Genomic DNA, 13,173 nt, shown 5'->3' with positions numbered 1-13,173 from the left:
GTTAGATCTAGCATCTCTCCTTCAGCCTTATCGCCGCCTCTCCCGACTCCAACCAGGCCCATCATCCTAGATAGCTTTGCTCCTGCTTCTTTGCCTGAGTTAACCAAACTAGTTAACTCTATGAACACCTCTGCATGCCCCCTCCACATCTTACCCTCATCTTTGTTTAAAAGTGCTTTTCAGCCCATCGGTCCCAGCGTGCTCTCTATAATTAATGCTTCTCTGGTCTCTGGTCAGGTCCCTGCTTACTTTAAGAACGCTGTAATCCACCCGCTTCTTAAAAAACCGAGTCTGGACCCCTCTCTCCATAGCAGCTTCAGACCCATCTCTAAACTTCCGTTCATCTCCAAGATCTTGGAAAAGGTTGTGGCTAAACAACTCACAGCTGCTCTTGATGAACAGAACATCTATTCAGTCCTAAAAGTTGCTGCTCGACAAACACTCTGATAATCACTAACCTGGTGAAGGTGAGTCCTGCAGCCAGATGACCACATCGAGACACACACACACACACACACACACACACACACACACACACACACACACACACACACACACACACGAGTTTGTCATAAAGCTTTATTAGATCTCTGAGGCAGCCACTGTTAAATAAGTCAACACTTTAAGACAAAAACAGCAAACACGACTACGAACATCAGAACAACAGGAAGTAGGATAACACGTGGCGCTGATCCGGGGTTAGTCTCCCGGAGCGCCGGCGGAACACGGATGCACCAAAACAAGCAGAAGGTTGAATGTTCCAGCTCCTCCTCCACCCGACGTTTGGCACGCTGCTGCGGAGCCCACAGAGGATTGTGGGACGGGAAGAGATCTGGAGCGATGAGGCCCATCTCCATGGCAACTCACAGGACCTCTGCATACAGAGAGGAGAAAAACTAACAAACAACAGAAAAGTCCTCCACCATGGTGATGGCTTCAGGGAGCTGGACTAGGCTGTATACATAAACAAGATGGTGGCAGCCCATTACCTTCCTCTTCCCAGGTATGTTTTGTTTGTGTACCTGCGATGTGCTGAGGCTTCATGGCACCTGTCTTCATCAGGAAAGGCTCCGCCCCCTCGAAGGCTTGCAGCCCGCCCTGCAGCTGGCTGTCCATCATCTCCTCCAGGCTGCCATTGGCTGACACCCCGTTCTGGTGCGCAGCAGGCTGGATGCCGTTGACGAGCATGGGACCGGTCTGTGGGGGTTGGGGGGGCGCTGCAGCAGGGCCTGGAAGGCTCACTGGACCTGGAGGACATCAGGAGACATGTTGTCACCCACCAGGAGACATTCCATCTACTGTTTGTCCTGATCCAGGTATCATGTCAGAGATGGTTTCTGTCATCCATTGGTTCAGCCTGCTGCTGGGGTTCAGCTTGTCTCGTGTCCTGCAGGGACACTTTCTGTCTCTTTAAGGTCATTAGACCGTTTTATGGACTGCAGACTCTTCAGGGTTACCAACTTATTTATAAAGCACAGTTTAAAAATAGCATAGCAGCTAACCAAAGTGCTGTAGAAAAAGAGCCAGAGGCTCGGAGACGTCAGCAGAAACGTAGCAGAAACCTGCAGAAGTAGCTAAAATGCATCAATGAGCAAATATAGAAATGCATCCCAAAATAACCGACTAAGACAACGAGTAGAAGGCCTGTCCAAAGTGATTAATGAAGGACGTGAAAACAACCAGTTAGAAAGACACAAATGCGACAAGGTGTGACTAAGTGAGCTACTAAGTCATAACAACTAAATGAAGAAAAGGAAAACCGGTGCTAAGACGGACAGAAAAAAGGGACGTGGCCTCCAAGAGTCCTGCAGTTTTTGTGGATAGTGTCACGGAGGGAAGGCAACGTTGAACCTCGGATGGAGCCGAACGCACATGGAGGGGCAGAGAGATCCGGAGGTTTGGGCCGCATGAGAGAAGGCAGCTCCCCTCCTGATTTGTAGCGAACCTTCGGAACACCCAGCAGCAGATGGGCCGATTGACGGGGACGCGTGGGCACGTATGCAGAGGTCTGCAGACAGGATGGGTTGTGAGAAGTGAGACATGCATGCGCCTGTCGGTGTTAGCTAAGGTGCTGATGACCGGCAAATGGATCGACTAGGACACCAGCCCCAAACGGGCCAACCCAGATGTTAGCTAAGGTGGACGCATCAATCCCAATCACGACGGGATTTAGAGTCAATGAATGGGTGAATGACAGACGGGTGATGTGGTGGAGTTGGAAAAAGCAGGACCTGACAGTGGCATTGACATCATCATTGAGAGGTTGGAGTCAGTTTCACAGCCAGGGGGGAGGGGAGAGCGAGTGGGTGGGGATAAAAATATGGCTTCTTTTGCTGTCATTTGACCACAGGCAGTAAGAGAGCCAGGTTTTGACCTCTGAGGCTTTCTCATGACACAGAAGTTGAGTGCTGTTGACTGAGTTGACGGTAAATCTGGCAATCATCTGTGTAGAAGTGGTGGTTGACCTGTGACTTGCATGAAACTTTCTGAGAGGACGCATGTAGACTGAAAAAGGGAGAGGACCGAGGATAGAGCCCTGAGTCACTCCCCATGGAAGTGGGGCATTGGGTGAAGAGCAGTCTTCAGTATGGACACTAAAACACCGATCAGTGAGGTCAGACTTAAACCAGGTACCGGTCACACCCACACAGCGTCGAAAGCTGCGGTCAGATCAAGTAACAGTAGTGACACATGGGAGCCAGAGTCCGTTAGAATCCAGATATCACTGAGAACCCCAGCGTGTGCCTAGAGGAGGGGTTGATGGTGACCAGGTTTTAGTAGAAACTGCAGAAACCAGCTACAGAAGGCCTCCTTGTGGAGCTGAAATCAGATGTTACCCTGACTGAGCTCAGAGCCGTTGACCTGCAGGGACGCTCGGACGTCTTTCTGCACACCAAAGAACAAACACACTTGTGTTAGTGCTCAGAAACGAGGAGGCCTGCTGTCTTCAGGATTCTTCTCATGCTTCAGACACACCTTTTCTCCTGCATCACTCTTCCGAGTCCTCTTCATGATCTCCTCCAGGCGCTGTGCACAGATCAGTTAGACCCATTAGCTGCTGACGCTGAGAACTTCACCTACTGACTTTGTGACCTCAGACTGTCCTCACCTTCTTCCTCTCCAATCGTTCCTGCTCCTCCTTCTGGAAGTGTTTCTCCCTCTCTGTGCGCTGATGCTCCGCCTCCTCTCGGGCTCTGGAGTCAGCCTCCTCCTTCTAAGAACAAAACCATCCATCTAAAATCAGAACCTGTTTCCAGAGAACCTCTGAGGACCTGCAGATGCTCTTCCTACAGATAAAAACCTGGTGACACGTTAAGAGGCAGAGATGCTCAACACCAGCAGGGGGCAGCGTTGCTACATCACTGCTCTGTGTGTGTGTGTGTGTGTGTGTGTGTGTGTGTGTGTGTGTGTGTGTGTGTGTCAGTGTCCAGTTACTGTTACCTAGAGATGTTTCCCTCTTTCCTATTCACTCCCTCTCTTTCTTAACATTTTTTCTTTTAAATCCCAATTGCCTATTTTTGCTCATTTTAAATATATTTTTAAACATTTTCTAAAAGCTTTTTTATATTTTAACTTTTTGTGTTTTTGTTTTTGTGAAGCGCCTCGTGATTTTTATCTTGAGAGGTGCTATAGAAATTATATTTTCTTCTTCTTCTTCCTGGCTGACGGTTCGATTCCCAGCCGGGTCCCGGTGGCTCTACTGTGATTCTACCCATCAGGGTTCCAAAGTGATGCCGGATCAGCCAGGAACGAACAACAGCTGACAGACCCAAATAGTCCAGATAAACCTGTCCAGTTCCAGACCCACCTGCTTCTGAAGCCTCTGGCTCTGCTCCTGCTCCTCCATCACTTTCTGCTGCACCTCCTCCTGCTCTTTAGCCTGCTGAGCTTTGTCTCTCAGGGGCTGCTGCACCTTCATGAAGCGAGCCTCTTCTTCTCTGCGCTTCCTCTCCTCCGCCTCCTGCACCATCGTCTCCTCCCGCAGAACCCTGAAAGGAGACACGAGAGTCGTCACAGGCTCTCACCTGATGAAGTCAGCCTGACCTGATGGAGTCAGTCTGACCTAATAGAGTCAGTCTCACCTGATGGAGTCAATCTGACTAGATGGAGTCAGTCTTACCTGATGGAGTCAGTCTGACCTGATGGAGTCAGTCTGACCTAATAGAGTCAATCTCGCCTGATGGAGTCAATCTGACTAGTTGGAGTCAGTCTTACCTGATGGAGTCAGTCTGACCTAATAGAGTCAATCTCGCCTGATGGAGTCAATCTGACTAGTTGGAGTCAGTCTTACCTGATGGAGTCAGTCTGACCTGATGGAGTCAGTCTGACCTAATAGAGTCAATCTCGCCTGATGGAGTCAATCTGACTAGTTGGAGTCAGTCTTACCTGATGGAGTCAGTCTGACCTGATGGAGTCAGTCTGACCTAATAGAGTCAATCTCGCCTGATGGAGTCAATCTGACTAGTTGGAGTCAGTCTTACCTGATGGAGTCAATCTGACTAGTTGGAGTCAGTCTTACCTGATGGAGTCAGTCTGACCTGATGGAGTCACTCTGACCTAATAGATTCAATCTCTCATGATGGAGTCAGTCTGACCTGATGGGAATCAGTCTGACCTGATGGAGTCAGTCTGACCTGATAGTCAATCTCGCCTGATAGAGTCAATCTGGCTAGTTGGAGTCAGTCTTACCTGATGGAGCCAGTCTGACCTAATAAGAGTCAATCCAGCCTGATGGAGTCAATCTGACCTGATAGAGTCAATCTCTCCTGATGGAGTCAGTCTGACCTGATAGAGTCAATCTGACCTGATGGACTCAGTCTGACCTGATGGAGTCAGTCTGACCTGATGTAGTCAGTCTGACCTACAGGTGCTGGCCAGTAAATTAGAATATCATCAAAAGGTTGAAAATATTTCAGTAATTCCATTCAAAACATGAAACTTGTACATTATATTCATGCAATGCACACAGACCAATGTATTTCCGATGTTTATTACGTTTAATTTTGATATTTATAGGTGACAACCAATGAAAACATCAAATCTGGTATCTCAGAAAATTAGAATATTCTAAAGGCCAATGAAAAAATGTTTGTTTCTCTAATGTTGGCCAACTGAAAAGAATGAACATGAAAAGAATGTGCATGTATAGCACTCAATACTTAGTCGGGGCTCCTTTTGCCTCAATAACTGCAGTAATGCGGCGTGGCATGGACTCGATCAGTCTGTGGCACTGCTCAGGTGTTATGAGAGCCCAGGTTGCTCTGATAGTCGTCTTCAGCTCCTCTGCATTGTTGGGTCTAGCGTATTGCATCCTCCGCTTCACAATACCCCATAGATTTTCTATGGGGTTAAGGTCAGGCGAGTTTGCTGGCCAATCAAGGACAGGGATACCATGGTCCTTGAACCAGGTGCTGGTGGTTTTGGCACTGTGTGCAGGTGCCAAGTCCTGTTGAAAGGTGAAGTCTGCATCCCCATAAAGTTGGTCAGCAGCAGGAAGCATGAAGTGCTCTAAAACTTCCTGGTAGACGGCTGCATTGACCCTGGACCTCAGGAAACAGAGTGGGCCAACACCGGCAGATGACATGGCACCCCACACCATCACTGACGGTGGAAACTTTACACTGGACCTCATGCAACGTGGATTCTGTGCTTCTCCGCTCTTCCTCCAGACTCTGGGTCCTTGATTTCCAAAGGAAATGCAGAACTTGCTTTCATCAGAAAACATAACTTTGGACCACTCAGCATCAGTCCAGTCCTTTTTGTCCTTGGCCCAGGCGAGACGCTTCTTGCGCTGTTTCTTGTTCAAGAGTGGCTTGACACACGGAATGCGACACCTGAATCCCATGTCTTTCATGAGTCTCCTCGTGGTGGTTCTTGAAGCGCTGACTCCAGCTGCAGTCCACTCTTTGTGGATCTCCCCCACATTTTTGAATGGGTTTGTCGTCACAATTCTCTGCAGGGTGCGGTTATCCCTAGAGCTTGTACACTTTTTTCTACCACATTTTTCCCGTCCCTTCGCCTGTCTGTTAATGTGCTTGGACACAGAGCTCTGCGAACAGCCAGCTTCTTTAGCAATCACCTTTTGTGTCTTGCCCTCCTTGTGCAAGGTGTCAATGATTGTCTTTTGGACAGCTGTTAAGTCAGAAGTCTTCCCCATGATTGTGGTGCCTTCAAAACAAGACTGAGGGACCTTTTAAAGGCCTTTGCAGGTGTTTTGAGTAAATCAGCTGATTAGAGTGGCAGCAGGTGTCTTCTATATTCAGCCTTTTCAGAATATTCTAATTTTTTGAGATACCAAATTTGGAGTTTTCATTAGTTGTCACTTATGAATATCAAATTTAAATGTAATGAACATTGGAAATACATTGGTCTGTGTGCATTGCATGAATATAATGTACAAGTTTCACGTTTTGAATGGAATTACTGAAATATTTTCAACCTTTTGATGATATTCTAATTTACTGGCCAGCACCTGTAATAGAGTCAATCTCGCCTGATGGAGTCAATCTGACTAGTTGGAGTCAGTCTTACCTGATGGAGTCAGTCTGACCTGATGGAGTCAGTCTGACCTAATAGAGTCAATCTCGCCTGATGGAGTCAATCTGACTAGTTGGAGTCAGTCTCACCTGATGGAGTCAATCTGACTAGATGGAGTCAGTCTTACCTGATGGAGTCAGTCTGACCTAATAGAGTCGATCTCGCCTGATGGAGTCAATCTGACTAGTTGGAGTCAGTCTTACCTGATGGAGTCAGTCTGACCTGATGGAGTCAGTCTGACCTGATGGAGTCAGTCTGACCTAATAGAGTCAATCTCGCCTGATGGAGTCAATCTGACTAGTTGGAGTCAGTCTTACCTGATGGAGTCAGTCTGACCTGATGGAGTCAGTCTGACCTAATAGAGTCAATCTCGCCTGATGGAGTCAATCTGACTAGTTGGAGTCAGTCTTACCTGATGGAGTCAATCTGACTAGTTGGAGTCAGTCTGACCTGATGGAGTCACTCTGACCTAATAGATTCAATCTCTCATGATGGAGTCAGTCTGACCTGATGGGAATCAGTCTGACCTGATGGAGTCAGTCTGACCTGATAGTCAATCTCGCCTGATAGAGTCAATCTGGCTAGTTGGAGTCAGTCTTACCTGATGGAGCCAGTCTGACCTAATAAGAGTCAATCCAGCCTGATGGAGTCAATCTGACCTGATAGAGTCAATCTCTCCTGATGGAGTCAGTCTGACCTGATAGAGTCAATCTGACCTGATGGACTCAGTCTGACCTGATGGAGTCAGTCTGACCTGATGTAGTCAGTCTGACCTAATAGAGTCAATCTCGCCTGATGGAGTCAATCTGACTAGTTGGAGTCAGTCTTACCTGATGGAGTCAGTCTGACCTAATAGATTCAATCTCTCATGATGGAGTCAGTCTGACCTGATGGGAATCAGTCTGACCTGATGGAGTCAGTCTGACCTGATAGAGTCAATCTCGCCTGATGGAGTCAATCTGGCTAGTTGGAGTCAGTCTTACCTGATGGAGCCAGTCTGACCTAATAAGAGTCAATCCAGCCTGATGGAGTCAATCTGACCTGATAGAGTCAATCTCTCCTGATGGAGTCAGTCTGACCTGATAGAGTCAATCTGACCTGATGGAGTCAGTCTGACCTAATAAGAGTCAATCTCACTGGATGGAGTCAATCTGACTAGTTGGAGTCAGTCTGACCTAATAGAGTCAATCTCTCCTGATGGAGTCAGTCTGACCTGATGGAGTCAGTCTGACCTAATAGAGTCAATCTCTCCTGATGGAGTCAGTCTGACCTGATGGGAATCAGTATGACCTGATGGAGTCAGTCTGACCTGATGGGAGTCAGACTCACCTGATGGAGTCAGTCTGACCTGATGGGAGTCAGACTCACCTGATGGAGTCAGTCTGACCTAATAAGAGTAAATCTCGCCTGATGGAGTCAATCTGACTAATTGGAGTCAGTCTTACCTGATGGAGTCAGTCTGACCTGATGGAGTCAGTCTGACCTAATAGAGTCAATCTCGCCTGATGGAGTCAATCTGACTAGTTAGAGTCAGTCTGACCTGATGGAGTCAGTCTGACCTAATAGAGTCAATATCTACTGATGGAGTCAGTCTGACCTGATGGGAATCAGTCTGACCTGATGGAGTCAGTCTGACCTGATAGAGTCAGTCTGACCTGATAATCAATCTGACCTGATGGAGTCAGTCTGACCTAATAGAGTCAATCTCGCCTGATGGAGTCAATCTGGCTAGTTGGAGTCAGTCTTACCTGATGGAGTCAATCTGACCTAATAAGAGTCAATCTCGCCTGATGGAGTCAATCTGACCTGATAGAGTCAATCTCTACTGATGGAGTCAATCTGACCTGATAGAGTCAATATAACCTGATGGAGTCAGTCTGACCTAATAAGAATCAGTCTCGCCTGATGGAGTCAATCTGACTAGTTGGAGTCAGTCTCGCCTGATGGAATCAGTCTGACCTAATAGAGTCAATCTCTCCTGATGGAGTCAGTCAGACCTGATAGTCAATCTGACCTGATGGAGTCAGTCTGACCTAATAGACTCAATCTCGCCTGATGCAGTCAATCTGACTAGTTGGAGTCAGTCTTACCTGATGGAGTCAGTCTGACCTGATGGAGTCAGTCTGACCTAATAGAGTCACTCTGACCTGATGGAGTCAGTCTGACCTGATGGGAGTCAGACTCACCTGATGGGAGTCAGACTCACGTGATGGAGTCAGTCTGACCTGATGGAGTCAGTCTGACCTAATAAGAGTCAATCTCACCTGATGGAGTCAATCTGACTAGCTGGAGTCAGTCTTACCTGATGGAGTCAGTCTGACCTGATGGAGTCAGTCTGACTTAATGGAGTCAGACTCACCTGATGGAGTCAGTCTGACCTAAGAGAGTCAGTCTGACCTGATGGGAGTCAGTCTGACCTAATAGTCAATCTGACCTGATGGAGTCAGTCTGACCTGATGGGAGTCAGACTCACCTGATGGAGTCAGTTTGACCTGATGGGAATCAGTCTGACCTAATAGAGTCAGTCTGACCTGATGGAGTCAGTCTGACCTAATAGGAGTCAATCTGACCTAATAGTCAATCTGACCTGATGGGAATCCGTCTGACCTAATAGAGTCAATCTGACCTGATGGAGTCAGTCTGACCTAATAGAGTCAATCTGACCTGATGGAGTCAGTCTGACCTGATGGGAGTCAGACTCACCTGATGGAGTCAGACTCACCTGATGGAGTCAATCTGACCTGATGGGAGTCAGACTCACCTGATGGAGTCAGTCTGACCTAATAGAATCAATCTGACCTGATGGAGTCAGTCCGACCTGATGGGAGTCAGACTCACCTGATGGAGTCAGTCTGACCTGATGGAGTCAATCTGACCTGATGGGAGTCAGACTCACCTGATGGAGTCAGTCTGACCTAATAGAATCAATCTGACCTGATGGAGTCAGTCCGACCTGATGGGAGTCAGACTCACCTGATGGAGTCAGTCTGACCTGATGGGAGTCAGTCTGACCTAATAAGAGTCAATCTGACCTAATAGAGTCAATCTGACCAGATGGAGTCAGTCTGACCTAATAGAGTCAATCTGACCTGATGGAGTCAGTCTGACCTGATGGGAGTCAGACTCACCTGATGGAGTCAATCTGACCTGATGGGAGTCAGACTCACCTGATGGAGTCAGTTTGACCTGATGGGAGTCAGAATAACCTGATGGAGTCAGTCTGACCTGATGGGAGTCAGTCTGACCTGATGGGAGTCAGACTCACCTGATGGAGTCAGACTCACCTGATGGAGTCAATCTGACCTGATGGGAGTCAGACTCACCTGATGGAGTCAGTTTGACCTGATGGGAGTCAGACTCACCTGATGGAGTCAGACTCACCTGATGGAGTCAATCTGACCTGATGGGAGTCAGACTCACCTGATGGAGTCAGTCTGACCTAATAGAGTCAATCTGACCTGATGGAGTCAGTCTGACCTGATGGGATTCAGTCTGACCTGATGGAGTCAGTCTGACCTGATGGGAGTCAGACTGACCTGATGAGAGTCAGACTGAACTGATGGAGTCAATTTGACCTGATGGGAATCAGTCTGACCTGATGGAGTCAGTCTGACCTAATAGAGTCAATCTGACCTGATGGAGTCAGTTTGACTTGATGGGAGTCAGACTCACCTGATGGAGTCAGTTTCACCTGATGGAGTCAGTCTGACCTGTTGGAGTCAATCTGACCTGATGGGAGTTAGTCTGACCTGATGGAGTCAGACTCATCTGATGCGAGTCAGACTCACCTGATGTGCTGCTCCTGATCCAGATGCTCCCGCTCCTCTCTTTCCCGCTGCTCTCTGGCTTGTCTCCGTTTTTCAGCCAGGATACGAGCTGCCTCCTCCGGGTCATTGGTGCCAGCTGATGTTTTGCTAGTCGGAGGGGGGCGGGGACTCGGGGGCGGCGGTGGACTCACTCTAGATGGAGCTGGAGCCGAAACTATTGGTGGGCTGAAAGCTGGGGGCTTGAGTGGAGATGAAGTGACTACGATGGCAGGAACATTACCACAGGCTGAAACAGGAAACAGGAAATGATCTCAAAAACATCCCCCTCTGATTCAGTCTGACTCCCTCTGACTCTTTGAAGCTCACCTGTCACCTTGGTAACATCACTCACCCTTTTTCTCCTCTGAGGCATGGACTCTTCCAGGCTCAGGTCTGGTTCCCATGGCGACCGTGGACACTGTCTGGGGCTGCACTCTGACGGGGGTCTGGGCCCTTCTGGGTCGGGTCTTGGTGCCGGCAGAAGGAGGAGGTGTCTTAGAGGTGGTTGCTGCGACCAGGGGGGACAGGGGATGACTTTTGGGTGCAGCAGGAGAAGGAGGTCTGTTCCTGGGCCTCGGAGCACTGAGGAGTCAATATGGGGGAGAGGTGAGAGAGGCAGGGAGTTAGGGGGAGGAGTCAGGGCCAAAAAGAAGAGTCGGGTAAAAGGAGAAACACAAGGAGAAGTCATAGCAAAGAAGTAGATTCTGAGAGCAAAAGGCATCATCTCCTCTAGAAGGTTGAGTTCTGATCCAGAGCTGCCAACCAGGAGGTCCAAACTTATCAAAACCATCCAAAACTTATCCCTCCTTACCAGTCCTGGACCAGGGGGACAGGGTTTATACCAGTTCCTCTGCCAGCTGGACTCTGGTTACCATGGAGACTGTCAACATCTGCCTCATCACACTATGGTCCTGGAAGTGACTCCCCTCAGTTTTCAGTGGATCACTTTGACCCTATTTCTTTTTCTTTGCTCTCTGATCTGGTGGTAGGGCTGAAGCCATATGGTTCTCCGACTGACGTGATGCCTCCGCATCTTCTTAAAGAGGTTTTTCCTGTGGTTGGCCACTTTATTTTAAATATTGTGAATGGGAGTTTAACCTCTGGAGTTGTCCCCCAGGCTTTCAAACAGGCAGTGGTCCAACCAGTTTGAAGAAAGCTGGTTTGGACTCTACCTCCCTGGAAAACTTCCGCCCCATCTCGAAGCTTCCATTTTTATCTAAGCTTCTCGAGAAAGTTGTTTTTCACAACTCTGACCATTTGCAGACTTTTAACATTTTAGACCCTTTGCAATCAGGGTCCCGTCCCGTTCATAGTATTGAGACTGCCCTTCTTAGTTTTCAATGACGTTCTAAGGTCCACTGATTCCGGCTCCCATGTTCTGCTGATGTTGCTGGATCTCACAGCTACTTTTGACACCGTAGACCATGCTATACTCCTGTCACAACTGAACCAGGTAGTGGACATCCAGGGAACTACCCTGAATTGATCCAGATCGTACCTCAGCAACAGAAGTTTTAGGGTGAGGATGTTTTTGTTTTTTTTTTGCCTCTGAAGCCTCCTTACTGCACTGTGGTGTTCCCCAAGGCTCTATTTTAGGACCTCTGCTTTTTAATCTTTACATTCTTCCTCTGGGAGCTATTTTTGGGCGACATGGCATGTCTTATCATTTGTATGCTGATGACCGCCAATTTTATGTTTCATTAAAACCTCAAGAGTCAGTGCAACCGGCTGTGGATTGCCTGAATGAGGTGAAGGGCTGGCTTTATAATAACGTTTTATATCTGAACTCGTTTGAAACAGATCGGCCTCTCTGGTGCTGTTCACCAATGGTTCACATCCTACATCACAGACAGGACTTTTATGGTGAGTTTGGATACCTGTTCCTCTAGGGTTCATGGGATTACATGTGGTGTGCCCCAGGGTTCAATTTTAGGCCCAGTGCTTTTTAACCTTTATATGCTCCTTCTTGGCAGTGTCATCAGGAGACGCGGGGTGAATTTCCAGAGTTACGCTGATGATACACAGTTGTACATCTCTGTGTCTCCTGATGACACACGGCCAATGGACACACTTTTTAATTGCATTTTTGACATCAAAACCTGGATGGCAGAGAACTTTCTCCAGCTAAACCAGGACAAAACTGAAGTTTTAGTTATCGGTCCTGAGGCCCAGAGAGAGAATCTTTTACCAAAATTACAATCTCTGTCTCTTAATCCATCTTCACAAGTGAAGAACCTAGGTGTCATCTTTGACTCTGAGCTGAGTTTTATCAATCATATTAATAATATCACCAAAATAGTTTTTTATCATCTAAAGAACATCGCCAGAGTCCGCCCCATTCTCTCTCAGGCCAATACGGAAATGCTGATGAACGCTTTTATCACCAGTAGTATAGACTACTGCAATGTCCTGCTTCCTGCTCTTCCTAAAAAGAGGATTTCAGGTTTACAACTCCTACAAAACTCAGCAGCACGTGTCCTGATGAAGACCAGGAGGCGGGAGCACATTACTCCAGTTTTAGATTCACTGCATTGTCTCCCCGTGTGTTTCAGGATCGATTTCAAAATACTTTTAACAGTGTTTAAGTGTCTTAATGGTCTTGGGCCTTCTTATCTTTCAGAACTGCTTTTACCGTATGAACCCACGCGGTCTCTGCTCTCCTCTGGCGGCCGTCTCCTTGTCATCCCTAAAGTCAGGACTCATATTCACAGCGAGGCGTCCTTCCAGTACTACGGTCCTCGCCTCTGGAACGAGCTGCCAGGAGACCTCAGGGCTGCTGAGAACGTTCATGCTTTTAGAAACAGGCTCAAGACCCATCTTTTTAGCTTAG

The 13,173-nt window shown here is 47.9% G+C and overlaps 1 protein-coding gene across 6 annotated transcripts in view; it reads right to left on the bottom strand.

The window, feature by feature from the left end:
- Positions 1 to 565: 565 nt before the first annotated feature.
- LOC107395443 (MAP7 domain-containing protein 1) overlaps positions 566 to 13,173 on the bottom strand; it is a 43,773-nt gene continuing 31,165 nt past the window's right edge. For all 6 annotated transcript variants that reach the window (XM_015974834.3, XM_015974837.3, XM_015974835.3 and 3 more), the window contains 8 exons: positions 10,696 to 10,925; positions 10,326 to 10,590; positions 3,809 to 3,989; positions 3,110 to 3,214; positions 2,977 to 3,027; positions 2,838 to 2,886; positions 1,023 to 1,247; positions 566 to 874 (listed from right to left, as the gene is read on the bottom strand). In XM_015974834.3, coding sequence (XP_015830320.1) covers positions 864 to 874; positions 1,023 to 1,247; positions 2,838 to 2,886; positions 2,977 to 3,027; positions 3,110 to 3,214; positions 3,809 to 3,989; positions 10,326 to 10,590; positions 10,696 to 10,925 — 1,117 coding nt within the window. In that variant the 3' untranslated portion in view covers positions 566 to 863. The remainder of the gene's footprint in view (positions 875 to 1,022; positions 1,248 to 2,837; positions 2,887 to 2,976; positions 3,028 to 3,109; positions 3,215 to 3,808; positions 3,990 to 10,325; positions 10,591 to 10,695; positions 10,926 to 13,173) is intronic.

Source organism: Nothobranchius furzeri, chromosome 19, assembly GCF_043380555.1.
Source record: "Nothobranchius furzeri strain GRZ-AD chromosome 19, NfurGRZ-RIMD1, whole genome shotgun sequence".
NCBI lineage: Eukaryota > Metazoa > Chordata > Actinopteri > Cyprinodontiformes > Nothobranchiidae > Nothobranchius > Nothobranchius furzeri.
This window is presented reverse-complemented; position numbering and strand designations above follow the sequence as displayed.